The following is a 19,581-nucleotide window of genomic DNA, read 5'->3' as shown; positions in this document are numbered from 1 at the left end:
CTGCGGCCGCGAGGCAGCGCACAGGGGCCTCCGCAGGGCAGCGGCTCCGGCCCCAGCTCTCCCCCGTCCCGGCAGCCGACCCTCGGCCAACCCAGCCCTGGGAGCGGGGTGGAGCGCTCGCAGCCGGGGGGGGCCGGGGGCGCGGGGCAGGAAAAGCCGAAACAATGGGGCCGGTGGCGCCAGGCCCCGCCGCGCTCTCCGCGGGGATCCGCCGGCTCTTGTGCGCTCCTGACTCCTCCCGGAGCGTTTCTCCCCCCGGGCGCGGCGGCCTCCGCCCCCCCTCCGCGCGAGTGATTCGGCGGACACAGCTCCCGCGGTGCAGAAACGGGGCAGAGCGTGGCAGCCCAAGAACCCCCCGCCCAAGGAGGTCCCGCTCCGGGCAGCCTCCAGCAGGTCACGTCTCGCAGCCGGCACTGCCAAGAGCTCTCAGCCATGCAGGCGGGGGGAGAGGGGCCGCGCAGGGCCCCGGTACCTTCCTGCTAGCGGGACAGCGAGCAGCAGGGAAGCCCCCCCCGTCCAAGCTGCCTGGTTTCGCAGGGCCGAGGCTGGGGCGCTCCAGGACACCCCAGGCTAGTGACAGCTCACAGTGCCACGGGGAACGCCGCCCCATCGCCCGCAGCAGCATGCCGAGTGCAGCGGGGAGGTAACTGGCTGCAAGGAGCCAGCCAAGGCAGAGGGTACATGGGCACAGCTATTCAGGGGACAAACCCATGGCCGGGGACCAGCCAGGGTGCGGGAAGCTGCAGGGGGTGCATGGAACGTTCCCCCAGGAAAAGGAGATGGGGGCTGGCTTTGAACCTGCAGCCAGAGCCGCTGCTGCTCTGTGCCGGCCAGGTGACCTTGGAAGCCATTTGCCAGGCCTGAGTAAAGTGACAATAATCCTGTTCACCTTTTAGCCTCACTTCCTAAGGCAGCAAAGCACATGCATTTGCCACGTGCAGTCGCAGGTGTCACTCAAACCTTGATCCTGTTCGCACAGCTCCAGGCAAGGGGAAGTTTTGCTCATTACCCCTCTGAGGAGCTTTGCCCAGGGGGGTGGGAGCAGGGGCAGGAGCCCCAGGCCGGCGGTTTGCCAGGGGCACGTCCCTGCCATGGCCCCGAGAAGGTGGTGGCAGAGCTGACCTCCCCAGCCCAGACGCACAAGGCACCAGCGATGCCCTTTGCCCGCACAGCTGGAGTGGGGCAGCTGGGAGCTCACTGCAGCCTTGGGAGCTCACACATCCCGGCCAGTCCTGGCCTGTGGGCTCAGGGTGCACCCAGCTGTACCCGGATGAGAGCAGCTGCGAAGGCCCCGGGCACCTGCCGGCCACTGCTCTGTGCAGCTGGGTGCTGCCCAGGCAGGTCTGCTGCCCACAGAGGTGCCTGTGCTGCACGGCTGGTCTCGGAAGAGCTCAGCACCTTGGGAGGAGCAAGAGGGAAAAACACCCTCCCAGCGCAACACCAGAGGGTTTTGTGGGCTCAGCAGAGCCCACCCTTCTGCCGAGGCAGAGACCGAGTGTTGGCCATGGCTCCGGGGCAGAGACAGCAAACGCTGCGCCCTCCCCTCCCCAAGAAGGGCGGAGGTGCTCTGTAGACCAAAGGCAACCTTGCCCAGGCACTCCTGCCCGCTCTGCAAGGTTGGGGAAAGAGTAAAGTCGGTTGCTGCAAGTCCCAAAGGCTGCCGTGCAGCCCCCACCCACGGCCCTGGGAGAGCAGCTAGCCCACCCACCCCTCCCTACCAGGGCTGCAGGGCAGGAGCCTGTCCACAGCTGACACAGAAACCCCCACAGCCTGGGCACAGACCCGGGCAGAGCCTCACCCACATGCCACACAGCCATTACCTTGAAGTACTTTATTAAATAGTTTTCAAAAAAACAAAAGCAGAAAGACTCAGAATTACCCCATCCCTCCCAGCTAGTTAAAAACTACAAACAGCCCATCCCCACACCCCACCAGTGCCAGACAGCTGCCAAGCACGTCCTGCCCAACGCCCCAGCCCTTCCTGACCCGCCCTCTTGCAAACACAGCTCCGGCATCATGGGAAGGGGCAGCAGGAGGGTCCTCACAGGGACGGCCCCACTGGGGGCAGAGGGCAGCAGCGCTCACCCTGCAGCCCCTCCTGCTCGGACACCTCAAAGGCTGTAGAAAGCTACACAACGCTCACACGCTTCCCACCCAAAGCGACCACTCAGCAGCTCCATAGCCTCCCCGAACCGTTCCTCCCGCACGGGGCTGAAGAGGAGCTGAACGTGCCCAGACAATGGGCAGCCAACATCAGGTTTTGCCATCACTCCTCATCCAGCCAGAGCCACCAGCTCCCTGGTTTCTGTGGATTCGTGAACGCCCCAACGTGACTTCCCCCTCCCCACCCGCCCCCCACGCAGCAAGTTTATAAAATAGGGTTTGTTTTTGTTTCTTGCTTTTTCTACAAAGACAGTGGTGGCATTTCCTTTGCAACAGCAGAACAGTCTCCCTGCGAGGTAGAGAGTTAATTTCAGGGCTGTCAGATGCTAAATTCAAACCAGTTTGTCCTAGTTGAGGTAAAATTCAGTAGTTTATAATAAGTTTTGCAATGCCTGAGGGCCATCAAGATTCCTCATTGCCAGAGTCATCCTCATCACCGTAACAGCTGTCTGCTTCCTCCTCCATCTCATCATCCTCATAATAGTCATCATAGAAGAGGTCTGAGCCCTCATCTGGGGCTGGAGTCTTGGTTTTCACACAGTACTCTGCCAGCGTGGTGGGGACCTTCACACCATCCCGCTCAGCGTCCACCTTCGTGCCCAAGACTTGCTTCCTGGAGGGCGAGAAGTGGGGGGTGAGGACAGAGCTCTGCACAGGACACCCACGTCGCTGTGTGCGCCTCACCCTGGGGGGACGCCCATCCACACAGCCCTTCCCCTCTCACGCCCCAGCTCACGAGTCGCTTGCCTGCACGAGACTGGTGAAAGGGCAGGGGAGGGAGAGCACTGCGGAGCAAACGTGGCTGCACTGTGATGTGCCCCTGCTCCGAGGACCCCCTTGCCACGCCAGGGCTGGCCAGTCTGCAGCTCAGGAGCTTCATGTGCCGGTCCCATGAGACAGCCCTGACAGCAAGCCCTTGATGGCACTGTGTCTGCTATGAACCCAGATTCTCAGCTCTGGAGTCGAAAAGGGCCAGGGCTTAGGCTGAGAGCAGAGCTGGGCACGTAACCCAGCCGAGCTTCTCCCAAAAGCCACACTCAGGGCCAGAATCCTTTCCTCCTACCACCCTGCAGGTGGGACTCAACAGGGAAGGATATGCCCTCAAGATCCTCTGTGTCCTACAAGATCACAGCTTAGCAAGTGTTCTTTGACAGTGCCACTGCACTGTTGGGCCTGGGCTCAGCTCAGCGCACACACCTGATGATGTCTGTGTACTCCCGGTCCTTCCCTTTGCTCTCCTTCCACTTGCGGTACATCACGGAGGCGTCCACGTTGGCTGGAGAAAATGTGTTGGGTTCATTCAGCAGTGAGATCACACTCAGGAGAATGGTCCTGGCAATCAATAAACATGAGCAGGTAAGAGCAGAGGCAGGTCAGCAACTGCCCGCGTCCCAGCAAGCCAGCAGCCTCAGTGTCACAGTGCTGCCGCGTCCCGTGGGTCAGGAGGAGACCCTGGTGCTGGACCACCAGCAAGGGTGTATCTCAGCAAAGTCAAGCAGGCCAGGCAGGGGCAGCAGTGCACGGGCTGTCGGGCTCGCGCACGCTCCCATGCAAACTCCAGCTATTCTTCAGCAAAGCACACAGTGCAAGTGCCTTTCAACAACCTGTAGGCATCTCCTGCAGGCTTTGGGAGCAGAAGGCAGTTCCCATCTCCCCACTTCCCCATCCCTGCCCTCGGACGAGTCTCCTGCCCGCAGCTCCCTCCCTGCACAGCCCTTACCGCACGTTCTGGGTGGGGTTCCACCGCTCAGATGGCAGCTCCCCGCTCTGTGGGTCGTCGACTGGCGGGTGGAGGATGGAGATGCAGACATCACCGGTCTGAAAGCACAAGTGAAACAGGATCCTTAGGAGCTGCTGCCCCAAGCACCCTCCAGCAGCAGCTCGGTCCTCTGTTCCAGTAGCCTGCTTGCTCTTCACTTTGGCTTAAGCCAGGTGAGGCAATCCCAGCCTGTTCTTTCGGTCCCTAGGAAGGGACAGCAGAAGTGTTGGTCCCCGCTATGCTGCTCGCAACCTCAGGCCTTGGATACGCACCCCACGATTGGCAGCACAGTACAGACGAGGCTGCCTAACCATCAGCTGTCCGATGCCCTAACACATTGCACCCCCAGCACAGCCCTTCTGGTGCCCACCTAACACAGCCCAAGCCCACACGCCCCCAGGCAGCAATCCACGGCAAGCACGCAGCCCCAGGGCCACGCACATTGCTCACTCTGCATCCACTCTTGGTGTAAGCCAAGCATGGGAGCCTTCAAGCCTGGAAAGGCCTGGCTGACCTGGAACCAGCTCCAGGACAGGAGACCGGCTGTCATAAGCTCATTAGCTGCATTTCCAGTGCCAGGCACTAAATGCCCAAGGCCCTGAGTTTCCAATGCCAGACAAAGGCTGGCATTTTCATCCAGTACCATCGCAATAGACAGACACGTGCCCCCCTGCCTGTCCAAGATGCCCCACGCTGTCCCAGGCGACCTACCTCATAGATATTGGGGTGCCACATTTTGGTTAAGAACCTAAAGGCAGGAGGAGAATAGGGGTAGTCGATGGGAAACCGGAGACGAGCCTGCAAGGAAACAATAAGGAGAGGTGAGCATCAGCTTGTGAGAAGGAAGGGAAGGAAACCACAGATCTCCTGACGCCACCAGGAAAAAGGAACCTCTGCCAAGTCCAGCTGTGCTCCTGCAGAGACAGAGCCTCCACGCCTGCAGGCAGGACACTGGCAGTGTGGCTGCCCTGCCACTGCACAGAGGAAGGCGAGCGGATGGGCCTGCGAGCTGCAGCAGCTCCTTCGCCACCATCCTGCCCCGTAACCTCTTCTCCACTGTGGCCCACCTCTGCTAACCTGGCGCTCTCCGACATGAGGGAAGGCAGCAGGCCCAGGCAGAGCACAGTGCAAGCTTGCGGTGCTGGTCCAGCATGGGCCTCCCACGCTCACTGCCCCCTCCCACACCAGCACTCACGGCACAGGGTGACGACACCGAGGGCAGGCTGCTTCTGGATGGCAAACAGCAGCGGGATGAGGGCCTCGTGGCTGTAAGGCGGCAGACGGGGCTGGGGGCCCCAGCTCGAGCTGCATGCCTGAACAAACTAAGCAGCACTCAGAGCCAGACTGCGAGCCTGGGACCATTCCCAGTCCTGCTGTCAGGGACACACAATGGCCATGCCACTGGAGGAAAGGCTGTTTACCCTTCAGAGCTCACAGGGGAGGAAGCATCAGGTGCTCGGTGCTCCGATTAACACACTGAATCTCTAAAAATAGCCCATCACCACTGAAAAAAGAGACCAAGTCAAAACTGGCCGCAGCATGTAGCTCAGGTGCTAAAAATAAAAGCACATGAAGATCACGCCGCAGTCCACGGCTCCAGCAGAGACGACCGGCCTGCCATTGGCTTCTCCTGGGGGTGATTGCCACAAAAACCAAGGTATTAAGGGAGGCCAAAAAGACAGGCCTGCTGTCAGCCTCCGAGTGAGAAGGCGAAGCCTGAGGTGGCACATACATACAACATCACCCTCGTCCTCCCCGGAGAGCTGCTGCCCCCAGCCCACTGGCACCAGGCATCCAAGAGGATGGTGGCAGCTTCTCCCCATGTCGCTGCACAACCTGTGGTGACTTTTTCAGCTTTCGGGTGTTTTCAGAGTCTGGAAACAAACTTCCAGATCAAGATTCAGCCCTTGCTCCCAAAAAAGCCAACAGCCAGAAACAAACAAAAAATGAAGATTTGAAACACACAACTCCCAGAACATTTCTTGCTCCCTCAGTTCATGTACGTGAGAATTTAGACAATGGATCTGTGAAGTGACAGTGCTAACTACCCCAGCTCCACCCAGCAGCAGAGGACAGCGACCCGGGATCGCTCTTCACCCATGGAACGAGCCTCATGAGCCCGGCATGGGCCCTATTCAGGAGGGTAACTGCAAATGAGGCTTCGGACGCTTCTGGAATTACAGCCTTAACAATAGGTGATGCTGCCAAACCCAGTCGTCAGCTAACAGCCGTTAAAAGATTAGTGGAGAAGGCAGAGAGACAGACATCTGTCCTCCTCCCTGCCGCCCCAACCAACCCTGACTCCATCCTGGGTTTGAATGCCTCTGCTCTCCGACCCCCTCCCACCCTGCCAGGATCTGGCCCCAGCACAAGTTGATCTTACGGCGAGTTCAAGGAGCCCCTGACCGCATCGTGTCCGTCCCTATGCCTGTTACCACCTTGCCTCCCAGGCTGACCCTTTGTCTGACTGCTCTGTTGCTCAGGACAAGGGGTGGAAAGAAGGAAAAGTGAGGCAGCAGCTGGGGCTGGACACGTTCTGTGTGCGCGTGGAGCTTCAGGCAGCCCAGGGCAGGGAACACACACACAGAGCAACACGCGGCCCTGCGCTGGGCTCTGGCCAAACAGCTGAACTTCACAGAATAATCCCCTTTGTTGTGTCAGAGGGGATCGGAACAAAACCAGCCAGAGGCAAAGCGATCCCAAAGGGGGCTCGGAAAGCAACCCTGCTTTGCCGTACACAAACAGGCCGACGTTACCACGAGCTGGAAGAGGACTTGGCCCCTTCACTCTCCTCTTATGCAGAAAGTCTCATCTACTGCCACCCAACACTGCTGAGTCTGGAAGCTCTCAGGCACAAAACAGGAGCATGAGCTGCTGAAAGGATGAGAGTTCAAAGGGTCTAGAGCCAAAAGAGGCTACGGAAAAAGACTCCATTTCAGCAAAGAAATAAAACCCAAGTCTGAAGCATCAGACTTGCCTGCCACCACTCCACAGGAAAAACAAACCAGCCAGCTTCTCGGGCACAGGTGACCCTTGAGCTGACTCACCCCCGGTGCATCCCCACCCTGCCAGCCACAGACAGAAGAGCTCGTAAGGGAGGAGGGAGGATGAGAAAGAGGAAGAAAACAGCTACCCAAGTTGCACAACACTTGGGAAGAGCACATACACATCCTCCAGATAGGAACAGCCAGGCTGCGCACACCTTCTCCCCTGCCTCAAACCCCAAACAAAACCACGACACCCGCTCCCCACCCAGCTCGAGCTGCTGCTTGCTCGACCCTAGCTGTCTGTGCCTGCACAGGAGAGTCCTTTGTCTTTTCCCTCTGGTTTGGTGGCGACGCCCCAAATCCCCTCCAGGAGAGGGAACATCAGCGACCCCAAGCTCACTCTCCTGCACCCACAGACTGGGGGGAGGGAGGGGGCAGGAAGGAGGAAAAGTCCTCGGAGACAGAGCCCGGGGGGAGGCGGCAAATCCCCCTTCCAACGAAGGGAATCCTTGCCTAGTTTGCCAGCAGCCACCTGCACTCTTCTTCAACCCCGGCTCCTCCTTGCAGGCACCCCAGGAACACCCCAGCTCCCGAAGCCTCAGTGACCCCAAGGTGTCCAGCTACAGACCCAGGTCTCCCTGGCCCTCATCACCCCCTCAAGCCCAGAAGCACCCCTGTCATGCCCCCCCGAGCACCCACCTCAAACCCAACCTCTCACTCCACAGCCCCCTCTCAGGGTCTCCCTGCTCTCCTGCGGTCCCTGTCCCTTCCAAAATCCCTTCCCAAGGCATCCTCCCCCAGCGCGTGCCCCAGCACCACCTACTCTGCCTTCGCACCTCCTCAGCCCCATCTCCCACCACACACCTCTGCCCCCCAGGTCTCCCCACCCACACACCAAGCCCCCCCACACCACCAGAGTTTTGCTTCCTCGAGACCTCGGTTCTCCCGACACCGCACGCCCTGCTGCTGCCCCCAGCCCCTCACCTTGAAGTACCCGCCCTCATAGTAGGTGTTCGGGGGGCCGAAGATGGCGACCTCCCAGTTGTAGAGGTCCCCCTCGTCCACCAGGTTGACCCGGAACCCTTCCACGGGCTCCTCCTGCAGCCCTTTGAGCTCCAGCAGCAGCGCCTTCTGCGAGCTGGGCACGAGGGGCCGCGCCATACCGAGGAGCCGGGGTAGGCCGCGAGCGAAGCCGGGGACTGGCGTAGGCGCGACAGCCGCTACGGGCAGGGGGGCGGCGGCGACAGATCCTGCTGCTCCGCGGCCGCTCCGAGCGCAGCCGCGCGGGGCACGGCGGGAGCTGTAGTCCGTCCGCGCGGGGCGGGGCTGGCGCAGGCTCCTCCTATACGGGGGCCGCTGGCCTATCAGAACGCGCGGCCGGCGCGGGGGGCGGGGCAGAGAGCGGGCTCCACCCCCTGGCCCTGTCCGCCTATCACAGCGCACCGCCGGCCCGGGGTGGGTGGGGCTCCTTCCCGGCAGCCTCTGCGCGGCGGCGGGTGTTTGTTGCGTCAGGCCGCGCCGCCGCCCCGGAGCGGCGTTTCGAGGGCCGGGATGGCGGCCGCGCCCTTCCGGGCCCGCTTTAACAGTGTGTGTCGATGCTTTTGGCCTCCTCCACCAGCGCAGCCAGCTTCCCTACCAAGCAGGCCTATCGCACGTGCGAGGGTCGCCTCAGAGATCAGCCGCTTCCCCTTCAGGCCCGAGCAGCCCCGCAGGCCTTGCCGGCCCTGGGCCCCCCCGTCCCGCTGCCCGCAGGAGGCTCGCCAGCCCACGGTGCGCCAGGACACCCTCAGCTCGCTGAGCAACACTGAATTCCACCCCGGGTGACAGCCCTGGTGCTTGCAATGCAGCCGTGCTGCTTCAGGTCAGCATTTAGCGTGAGTAAAGTGGTTTACGCTTCACCAGACGATTATACCCTGTCAGCCAGGAGGAAGCACTTAGCAGAATTACTACGCTTATGTAATCCTTCATGGTATTTTACGAGGCAGCATCTGGAATTCAAGCAGAGGCTGCTCCTGGCACAGCCCCAGCACAGAAGATCTCTCCAGCATCGCTGATTCCCATCTCCCCTCACGTCACATCCCGTCACCTGCGCCTTATTCAGGAGGTGCCACCTGCAGCCTCACCCAGACCGGCTCCAGGTAGTGCCCCTCCTGCCTGCAGGGATCAAAACATCCGCTCAACAAAAACAAAACAAACAACATCCCAGAGCATGAAGGGCATCCCCCCAGCTTCTCTTTTTTTTGGGTAGTAACTACAAGTGCTTTGCACTCCCATACCTTCAGCCGGGCAGGTTGCTACAGGCTGCTGACATCAACCCCTGAAGACAGACTGCCTCTGTCTTGAGCGCTGCTGTGGTTCATGCCGGCACTACGTGCCGCCAGGCAGTAAAGAAACTGGCCACTAAAAAATAATAAAAAGCTTTAATGTCTTACAGTAAATCAATAATTGCACAGTATAAATAATTAACACAGACAAGTTCAAATAAATAACACATGGTTCAACACTCATCTCTGTTTAAAAGCAAACTATGACCTCGGGGAACGGGATCTGTCTCGTCTTGACCTGGTGCTCCAGGTCCCAAATCATTATTGAATCCGTAGCACTCCGCAGCTTCTCTTGAGAAGTCATCGCTCAGGTATGAGCTTTGATCTCCAGTCTGGACCACAGTGGCCAGAGGCGGTTGGGTAAACACCAAGCGAGGAGGCAGCAGGGACAGCTCATCACCTCACAGCTCGGCTGCCGGCAGAGGCAGAACCCGCTCTGGCTCGCAGCCCTTCTGGTGAGGTTTGCTTCCCATTTCTCATCTGCTGTGCGTTTCAAACATTTTGCCTAATAAAATAACACTTTATCTCACAGTCTGGATCAGCCCCCTATTTATCTGTGAATCCTCACAGCAGCAGGCAGATAAGCATCACCCCACTTCACAAGTAGGTGTGGAAACAAACCCAAAAGCAGAAACAAAGTTCTCCACTGAAGCTGCAAAACATGACATTGCCGGGGCTAAGACAAAACTGCAGGATATCTGGAGGTCCAGCCCCACATTTACTTCATCCTGGCTCATTTTTAATGACTAACGCTGCCCTACAGCTTACAGGCCTCCTTGCAAGTCCACAGTTAAGATTTACTAACACCAGCTGGCTCAGAGGAGCCGTGGCTGGGAAAGGCACAGCAGAGAAGGACACATCCAGTGCTGGAGGTGACTGGGCACCTGTCGCGCTTGGAACAAGGAAGGGAGCACAGAAATCGGGAATCTCTTGTCGGGCAGACCCGGGCTCTCCAGACAGTGTCTGACCAGCCCCCGGTGCTCGCCGTCCAGCTTAGCACCGGGGTCTGGAGCCCCCTTCGCGTAAATGGCTCTGCGCGGAGCACTTGAGGCGTTCAAAGCGAACGCAGTCAGCATCGCTCCCACCCGAGCGTTACTCAACGGGCTTCACTTTTGCAACAAACAAGGCGGTGGCTTTCCTCAGGAACTCCTCCCGGCTCATGGAGGTGCTCAGCTTCCTCTCCTGCAGCGCCCGGTCCATGGCCAGGGCCAGGCCATCCGGCGCCAGCTTGGAGCCCACCTCCAGGTAGCGGCTGGGGAGAGAGAAGTGGCCAGCACCCAGCGCATCCTCCAGCGCCCGCAGCACGGCCTGGCAGACCCTCCCGTCGGCGGCACCAGAGCCACCATCCAGGACGCTGAAAAGCGCGTCCGCCTTGGCCGCAAACTCCAGCAGCACGAAGCAGGTGAGGACGCCATAGCGGAACACGTCGAAAGGCACGGCCTCGTGGTCGCGGCAGCGGACCCGCCCCAGCAGCGCTGCCGCCGCCTCCGCTGGTGCTCCCCCGTGCTGGCAGATGCGCCGCAGCAGCTCGCTGTACAGCCGCCCGTCCACGCCCGCCTTCCGCCGCCGGCCGCCGGCGCCCAGCACCTCGTAGGCCGCGCCGGCGTTGCTGTCGAAGGCCGTCCTGTCACGACACGGCACAGACACAGTAACGCAGCCTCACCCCGGCCCGCCCCGAACTACAGCTCCCGGCGTGCCCCGGGCGCCCGCCGGCCTCGGGAGGCCGCGGGGCACGCCGGGAGCTGTAGTCCGCCGCCCGCCCGCCGCCGCCGCCCGCCCGCACCTGTGGGAGTGGTGAGCCAGGCGCACGTACCACAGCGCCCGGGCCAGGCGCTGCGGCGGCCCCGGGAGCTCCGCGGCGGCCTCGCCCGCCGCGCCGGGGCTGCCCAGCACCAGCCGCTCGAAGTAGTCGGCCAGGAAGGAGACGGGCTCCTCGGGCCGCGCCTCCAGCACCTTCAGCAGCGCCTCCCGCACCATGGCGGTGACGCCGGCCCGCAGCAGAAACTCCGCCTCGCTCCCCAGCCCGCCGGCCGCCGCGCGAGCCGGCTCCGCCAGGCCGCTGCCCGCCGCCGGGCCCGGGACCGGGGCCGGGGCCGGGGCGGCGGCCGCCCGCCGCTTCTCGTACGCCGCCATCTTGGCTATGGGCGGCGAAGGCCGGTTCCGGCCATCTTGAACTGCCGTTCCGCTGGGGCCGGAAGGTCCCGCGCCGCCATCTTGCACACTGGCACCCAATCGGTGGGCGGGAAGGCAGGCGAGTGCGCCGCCATTGGGCAAGGCCGCCCGTCGCCATCTTGAGTGTGGGCAAAGGAGCCGCCCTGGCAGCTGTAACGCGGCGGGACGCCCCGGCCGTCATGGCTACTCCGGGCAGGTGCCCCGTCCTTAGCAACCGGGCGCGCTGCGGACGCTGCCCGGTGATCCGCGCCGCGCTCGGGGCCTCCCGCAGGCCCGGTGCCGGTGAGAGGCCACAGGGCCGCCCCAGCCCCGGCTAAAGCGACACTTGCTCAGGGTTCAAACAGAAACAACCCTTTATTGGAGCGCCCCGCGCGCCGAGGCCCCGCTCTCCTCCGCCCGCGCCCGCGGGGTGCGCACCCCCCACCCCTCCGGGGCTGCTTCTGGCACCTCTGCCGTGACAGACGGTCGGCTGTCGCTCTCCCGCCCATCTGCGTGGGTGCCGGCAGCCCCGGAGGGCCGGACACCACCGGCGCTCAGCGCCGGCCCAGCGCGACCCGGCCCCGGGAGCGGCCGGGCCCGGCGGTCGCCGCGGGCCTCTCTGCTCGCCCCCCTCGCAGCCCCCGCTCCGGGCGTCCCGCAGGCAGCCGCAGGCTCCGCTCTCCCGCGCCCGGGAACCGAGCGGCTGCCGGTGCCCGGAGGCCCCCAGCGCAGCGCAGCCTTTCCCCTCACAAGCCCCGCAGCGGCCTCAGGCACGGGTGAAGCTTTCGACAGCAGCAGCAGCTCGGAGGTCTCTGGGGCCCGGAGCGCTCGTCCCGGGCTGGGGGCTGCTCTTCTCTGCGGTCTCGCAGCGGCATCCCGCGCCCCACCAGCTCCCCCGGTCCCCGCTGCGAGCAGGGCCGCCGGGCTCCGTCAGCTGCTCGTCATGCCAGGGGCCAGGCGAGGCCAGCAGCAGAAAGGGCGACAGCGGGGACCGGTGCCGAGGGCTGTGGGCATCTGTAGGCAGCTCCCGCTCCTAGGGCAGCTCGTACTGAGATTTGAATCGTTTCCACAGGCGATGAGACGTGATGCCGGTCACGATCAGTCCCAACAGCGAGACCGTTGTCCCCGTGGCGATGGCAGGGCCCATGCGGAATGAATCTGTAAAGACACAAGAAGGACATGTAATCGCAGGCAGACTCTGCCCGCGTCAGCAAATACTCAGGGGTGAGCATAACACCCCCAACCCCGAACACGGCACTAACACAACTCGCTGCAGCCCAAGCCCAAGCGATGGGGGGTAGAGGAGAAGGGGCTGCAGACCACCACTCACCGTCCAAGACTGTCAGCTGCAGGCCGACCACCTGGGAGTGGTGGCCGAGCAGGATGCACTGGTAGTGACCCTGGTGCTGGGGCTCGGCGCGGTCCAGCTGCAGCGTGGAGCTGCTGCCCGCTGCCTCCTCCCGGTACTGCGAGAGGGCCACGGGGGTCCGCAGCCAGCGGACGGTGGCGTTCCCGGCACACGGTGCGTGGCACTCGATGCGCAGGGCCCTGCCCCGCGTCCCATTGGGAGGCAGCGACCAGATCTGCAGGCTGCAGGCGGGCACTGTCCCCACCGACAGCACTGTGCCCTTCTCTGCTGGGGGAGAGCCCCAGCTGATGCTGTCCGCAGCCGTCCCCGGCACCTCAACTGAGGGGCTTGCAGTGCTGGAACCAGGGAGCATGGTGGTGGCCAGACGTGCCATGGGACTGCCTGCAACGAGGTTCCGGGGAGCAGGGCGTTCTGTGGAGGGGGGTTTGGTGGCAGCAGCTGCCTCCAGGATGGTCTCAGCATCGGGCTTCCACGGTGTGGTGGTCAGGGCTGTGGTGGGATCATGTGCGGGGACACTCGGCTCTGGGGGCAGCGTTGTGGTGATCACAGGCCCAGCTGTGCGGGGGCTCCCTGTCATAGCTGCCACTGTCTGGGGGCTCCTCACGGAGGTGGCCATGGCCACTGGTTGCTCCGTCACAGCTGCGAACACAGCAGGTCACAGGAAGCCTCGCCACGGCTCGGAGCCGGGACGGGGCCTCTCTGGCACATTATCCCCATAACATTGACAGCCCCCTCTGCCCACGCCACCTGACGGCCCCGTCCTCCTCCACCCCATAACACAGCCAGCCCTGGGCAGGGAGAGGCAGTGAGCAGGAGCAAACAGTCACCGCTGGCATGGCAGTGGGGACGGGGACAGGGATGGGGACGGGAGATTTGCAGAGCAATGCAGAAATGGGAGTTGCTCCTGTTCCAGCAAAGCTATTTCAAGCAGTGCAGGGCAATGGGGGTCAGCTCCAGAGGATGCGGCAGCGTGCGAACCTGGGTCCCCAGCTCCCATCCCGGCACTTACCTCCAGCGCTCACGGTCACAGATGCTACCCGGGTGAAGGTCACCTGCCCGACGCTCAGCGTCACCTTGCAACTGAACTCCACCCCTTCTTCCACCTTCTTCCCAGCCACTGACAGCGTGGACATGATGTCAAACAGTTCCTCTTCGGTCTCCGTGGCATCGAAGTCTGCCTCCTCCAGCACTTGGTCGCCCTGGTACCAAGTGAGCGACAACCCCTGGACTGGGTACACCCGCTGGGCTGAGCAGCGCAGGCTGGCGGGCTGCCCTGGCTCCAGGGTGTGGGAGTCCACCTCCAGCTGCAGCGCGTCCGGGAGGGCTGAGAGAGGAATTGCAGCGTCAAGCGGTAATTTTTAGCACCGCTGCGGAGGAGGCAGTGGGCTGCCTCAGGGGATGCAGGACTTTGCCAGGAAGGTGGTGAAGGATGCGTTGGGGGATGCTTACCGTAGACCTTCAGGTCAACAGTCTCCTGGTAGTGCTGCCCGTGGCAGGTGCCCAGGCAGATCTTGGTGCCCTCTGTGGTGACCATGGTGCTGCTGATGTGTAGGATGCTGTGGGTGGGGAAGGAGGTGATGTTCCCCAGGTTGGTGTCCAGCCCCTTCCACTGCACTGTGCCCCCCGCGCAGGCCAGGGAGCAATACAGCTGTATCGAGTCCCCGTACTGCACCACCGCCTCCTGCGGCACCACCACCATCGGCTTGTCAGTGGGTCGCCCTGGGTGGAGGAAGGAGAAAACCACAGGGTTTAGGGAAGGGGACAATCACCAGAACCCAATCGTTTACAAGGCAAACGGGCCCTGGTTCCCCTGTTTGCTGAGAAGTGGATGGTCACACTCAGGCGCTGTATAAGCTCCTTCCCCATTGCTGAGCGGGGGACACTGCTTGTTAGTGACAGCTCGTTAGGGGTGGCCAAGGCTTCCCTGCAGTGCCACTGTCCCGGGGGCAGCCACTTGCCGCCACTGGGCATCGGGAGTGCCACAGAGCTGACATGCATGTGGCGATTGCCAGCCCGAGTCTGCCCCGCCACAGGCATTGCTGCTTGATCCGTCTCTGTTCACCACTGAGATTTTCCAGCCATTTCTTGGGGAAAACGCCCCTTCCCCCCCAGTTCTCATCCTTCACCAGCATTGCTGCTGTTCTGACAGCGGGACAGCGAACCCAGGCCAGGTGCACACTGTCGCTCGCACGGCGGCGTGCTCCGTGGCTCTGAGCGTCAGGCTGTAGCGCCAGGATGAGGAGTGCTGTAGCTGTGACGCACATGGGACACAGCGGCCATCAGGGCTCAACAGCGGGGAGACCCGGGGGCTGCGCTGGCCCGCGGTGCCACGTGGCAAAGCGAAGAGAGCAGCGGGCAGGGCCGGGCAGCACGGCGGGTTAAGGGATCGGGACGGGCCCATGGCACTCACCACTGCAGCCCCACAGCAAGCCGAGGAGGAGGAGGAGGAGAGAAGCTGGATCCATCACCTGCAGATCCAGCGGCGGTGCAGGGCAGCAGCAAGGGCAGGTTTTCCTTCCTTCCCTCCTTCCAGAGAGCAAACGCTGCCGTTTGGGGCTGTCTCCTTCTGGCCGCCAGCCCTGTCCTCAGCCCTTCTTAAGCTCTGCAGGAACCGCCCCCGCGAGCACCAGCCCCGGGGCCTCTGCGACTTTCCAGCCCAAGGGGTATTTCCAGAGGGAGGTTTTCTGGTTTTCTTCCAAGTTCATCTGAGGGCTGTGCCAGCAGCCCCAAATGTGGGCGAGCCCTTGATCCGAAGGGTCCCTGCATGGCTGCAGGGGCCCCCATCACCCCCACCGGGTGGCCCTACACAGGCATCTGCACCCCAAGATGTGACCGAGATCCTGTCCCTTCCCCGGCTCTCACCAGGCTCCACCGTTCCTCCCCAGAGCCTCTGGCAAACCAGCCATTTTCATGCCCCAAGCACCAACAGCTGAAATGAAGCATCATGGGGGGTGGCTGGGGACATCTGTCTGTCAGAGGGGCTGTCTCAGACCCTCTGTCCCAAAAGCGGGGCCAGGGCCCATGTTTAACATCACTGGCAAGCACCGCTGCCTGCGGCTGGCACGTGGGGTGGAGGGAGGGTAGCCTGGGGCTGCGGTGTCTGCCCAGGGCACGTCCCACCAGGACCCCTGTAGGAAGGCGGCCTCGGGAGCGGGCAGTCCCCATCACAGCCCGGGTGGCGGCACAAGGGCACACGGGAGGAACCTGGCCCCAAGCCCCGACTGCCCCAAAACGTGGGGATTGGAAAGGCGCATCCCCAGGGCAGAGGGAGGAGGTATCCAGCCCCAGGCTTGGGTGCTGCTCAGCAGGGCTGCAAACACCATTTATTCCCAGAACAGGGTGTTTTCAAGGATGAAAGTAGGTGTTCCTGAGAGGGTTGGTTTTATGGTATAGAAGGAGAAAGTGCTACCACATGGAAGATGCTGGTTACCCCGCATTATCTAGCCACAAGGCCCTGGCACAGCCTCAGTGCCTGTCCTCCATCTCATGGCAGGTCTGGCGTTGCTTCCTCGCTCCTACCAGCTCCCTGGGAAAGGATGAGCCCAGTTCTGCCCCATCCCATCCCGCCGGGCTGCGGCTGGGGCCGGGGAAGGTGCCGAAGGGCCGAGGGAGGGGACGTGCCCAGCCCTGCACCTCCTGTCGAAGAAGGTGGAAAGTCTGCGCAGGACTCGGCCATTTCCCATCCGGGAACTCTCTGGAGAGGCAGCTCCGGGCACTGGGCGCGTCGTGCATCCTTTCGGGAGGCCAGGTAATTAATCCTCTGATGGTCCAGGAGGCCTCCAAGCAAGGGAAGTGATCTGTAAACAGCTGCCATCAAATATGCACATTCAGCTGAAGCCGTGTGATTAATGGCTCTGGGGTTTTTGTTCCTTCCATCCTGTGTTAACAGAGCCACTTCCCGGAGTTTCCAGCAGCCGCTGGGAGCCCCAGGGCCAGTCCTGGCATGGGACAAGTCACAGCCAGGGCTGCTCCCCACGCTGGCCAGGCTTTTTCCAGCAGTGAGCCCAGGATGCCCAAGGACGCATACATGTGCCAGGGTTTCGCCTCCCCGTCCAGCTCCCACAGCCCAGAACCGTGGTGCCTGCTCAATGCACAAGGCCACCCCGCCGGTCCCTATGTGGGTGACGGGCGAGTGAAGTCCCCAGAGGAGCCCCGGGAGGAACGGTCAGGGCTTCACAGGCTGCATGCCCACAGTGTGGTTTTCAGAGAGCGTAAGCACCAAGCAATGAGTCACTTCATTAGGGGAAGGATTGCTTCATAATGTTACCAAGTAAGAGTTTAAAGAGGGGAAATACCGTCCTCACAGACCACGCTCACTGCTACAGAATTTTAGGGCTGGAGAGGCAAAACACAGACAGTTAAAAAAAAATTATCCAAGCCCTGGAAGCCGCCTTTGGCTGCGATCTGGTGCAGCTTTCTGCTGGGGCTCCTGCAAAGACGGACCAACACCATCAGGTGCTGGGGGGGATTGGTCCTGGCCTTTCAGCATCCACCGGCTGCGCCGGCTGCCAGGTCCATGCCTAGTGCCGGGGGCTGTGGAGCTGCACAGCCTCTGCCTGCGAGTGGGGGACAAAGCGGCTGCAGCTGTCAGGGACGGGACTGACATCCCCACAAGAGGTGGCTCTCTGCGAGCCCTCGGCATTGCACCCCAAGCCCTCAGGTGCCCCTCAAAACAATGCTTCAGGTGAGAAAAGAAAAACCCCATAAACCAGCTTCTGAACCAGAGTTGAGCACTTACGGAGCAGGCCTTTCTTTTAAAAAGAAGCTTTCCTGGACCAGTCATCAGGAGATTAATAGCTACCAGAAAGTGCAGCGCCTTGTGATGCACTTCCTCTGGTTCGGGGCTTCCAGAGCACTTGACACCACGAGCACCCAGGAGCAGCCCTGGTCTCTGCCACGTGGGTGGACGGGTAACACGGATCGCGGAGGAAATTGGAGTTATGGAAACCTGATAAACCTCGAACTCCATGAAGGCCAGCTCTAACAGCATGGTTATAGATCCAGGGAGAGATCAGGGGCTCGTCCAAGCTCAGAGTAACATGGCAGAGGGCCCCCAAGGCAGCTCTCACAGGTTTAGCCCCAAGCTCTCCCTTGCCCCCCGTGACCCACCGCAGTTCCCGCTCCACCACCTGCTCGGGGTCTTTCCTTTAACAGACTTGGAGGATCTTCCCTCCATTCCGGAGGCACGTACAGGCAGCTCCCCCTGCCCCAAATACAGCAAAGAGAGGTCAAGAGGTTGCAGACACAGGACGGAAAGAGCAAGCTTAGGCACCAGGACAGTTTTCCACCCAACAGGAAACCTTTCGGGTCAGAGCAAAGGGAACGATGGTTTTCAAGAATCAGAAGCCTGAACATTTTTCCTGGAAGCCAATCGTGCTTCCTCCTGAGGGGCAGGAGCAGGGGGCTCTCGCTGGGCAATGCTCGGTCCAGGGGCGTTCCTCAGGAAACAAAACAGTTCAGTGGGGAGAGAGGGGTGCTGGCCCCCTGCACAGGATACTCCCGCGCCAGCGGCAGCACCAGAGCCCCTCGGGCTGGGGTGTAGCCCCGGGCTGTCATCACCGGTACTTGCTAACGCCCAATATCAGAAATGACAGGGCTGGAGTAGGTGCTAATGGGGACGACTGGAACAAGATTAAGGTTTTCTGCACGGTGCAAAACACAGGAATCCCACCCCAGAGAGGCTCGTCCCACAGATCGGTTCTGCCCCTCGCCCGGCGGCACGTCTGTGGTGTCCCCATCGCAGCAACGCCGGGCTGTGCGTGCCATCCGAATGTCCACGGTATCGAGGAGAGGATGGCCAACAACGTAACTGTATTGAAATACCTTCCCTTTTTTCTCCAGTGATGCAAAGTGAGACAAGCTGAGGGTTCTTTCTCAAATAAAGATGAAAAACATAAAACTAGTTCAGAGGAAATAAATACAAAAGGCAACATACTGTATAATAGATGGCTTGTGTTTCCAGCTCATTACAGGATATCGGCCATCAAAGACCAGATCCCATCCAAGAGCTGACTTGGATGTGTTTATACTTCTTGTGATTGTATTGTTCACTTAGTACCATCCTCAACCACCAGAAGAAGTGTTTAAATGAGTAAGATAAGATCTAAATTAAGCCTGGCTGGAAATGAAGACAGAGTCTGGGATGCTAAAACCAGCCCCTGGAAGAGGCTCCTGTGGGGCAGGCGCTGGTGTGGGGAGGCAGGACCCAGGGACGTGGCGCAGGGACCTGCTCCACCGGCTGGAGCTGGGGCAGGCAGCGCTGTTCCAGCTCATGCAAACCTGCCAGCAAGTCTGACAGCTACAACACTGCAGCACTGCCCCACTACACACAGCAGACCGCTGGCTCCTCCAGAGTGTTTTGCTGCTCCCTACTTGGGCCGGTATTGTAAATATTGCGCTGCACAACTTGCCCGAAAACTGTTCCCTTTTGCACAAGCACTCAGCCCCCATCCAGTACGACAAACAGCGGGGTCAGGGCTCAAAACATTTTACACCTGAGCACCAGAGAAGTTCGAGCTGTTGAGGTACTGCCATTTTAATACTCCAGTGGAAACCTGGATAGCTGTTCGAGGATCAAGGATGAATGTGAATTGGTTCCGAGTACTTTTTGCTCTAGAATACTTTAGTTTTAAGGAATTAGTAGAAATAACTCGACAACTTGTGCCCATTCGAGACAGAAGGTCGATTTACAAGGCCTGATGCGTAGTCTCTTGTAACAACCTCTTCAGTAGAATTTACAAGGGTTGAGACCTGCTGGGCAGAAGCACGGGGCAGGCTTGGAAAGCTGTCTCGTAATATAGGCTGGGGAGAAGGATGAGGACAGAGAAC

General features: G+C 61.2%; 3 protein-coding genes across 3 annotated transcripts; all 3 read right to left on the bottom strand.

The window, feature by feature from the left end:
• Nucleotides 1–2,362: 2,362 nt before the first annotated feature.
• On the bottom strand, nt 2,363–8,100 carry CDC34 (cell division cycle 34, ubiqiutin conjugating enzyme). Its single transcript, XM_059831804.1, has 5 exons — nt 7,894–8,100; nt 4,634–4,720; nt 3,884–3,981; nt 3,361–3,495; nt 2,363–2,776 (listed from the first exon to the last, which is right to left on the bottom strand). The coding sequence occupies exons 1-5, from the start codon at nt 8,068–8,070 to the stop codon at nt 2,566–2,568; spliced, it is 708 nt and encodes a 235-aa protein (XP_059687787.1). The 5' UTR covers nt 8,071–8,100; the 3' UTR covers nt 2,363–2,565.
• A 1,214-nt stretch (nt 8,101–9,314) lies between these two features.
• Nucleotides 9,315–11,366, bottom strand: TPGS1 (tubulin polyglutamylase complex subunit 1). The gene is made up of 2 exons (XM_059831890.1): nt 11,017–11,366; nt 9,315–10,857 (listed from the first exon to the last, which is right to left on the bottom strand). Exons 1-2 carry the CDS (start codon nt 11,364–11,366, stop codon nt 10,326–10,328), a joined length of 882 nt encoding a protein of 293 aa, XP_059687873.1. The 3' UTR covers nt 9,315–10,325.
• Nucleotides 11,367–12,417: 1,051 nt separating this feature from the next.
• MADCAM1 (mucosal vascular addressin cell adhesion molecule 1) lies at nt 12,418–15,218 on the bottom strand. Its single transcript, XM_059831609.1, has 6 exons — nt 15,164–15,218; nt 14,203–14,472; nt 13,763–14,077; nt 13,067–13,392; nt 12,715–13,015; nt 12,418–12,542 (listed from the first exon to the last, which is right to left on the bottom strand). Exons 1-6 carry the CDS (start codon nt 15,216–15,218, stop codon nt 12,418–12,420), a joined length of 1,392 nt encoding a protein of 463 aa, XP_059687592.1.
• Nucleotides 15,219–19,581: the final 4,363 nt, after the last annotated feature.

This window comes from Gavia stellata, chromosome 32, assembly GCF_030936135.1.
Source record: "Gavia stellata isolate bGavSte3 chromosome 32, bGavSte3.hap2, whole genome shotgun sequence".
Taxonomy (NCBI): domain Eukaryota; kingdom Metazoa; phylum Chordata; class Aves; order Gaviiformes; family Gaviidae; genus Gavia; species Gavia stellata.
Note: the sequence above shows the minus strand (reverse complement) of the source record. Positions and strands in the feature narration are given on the sequence as shown.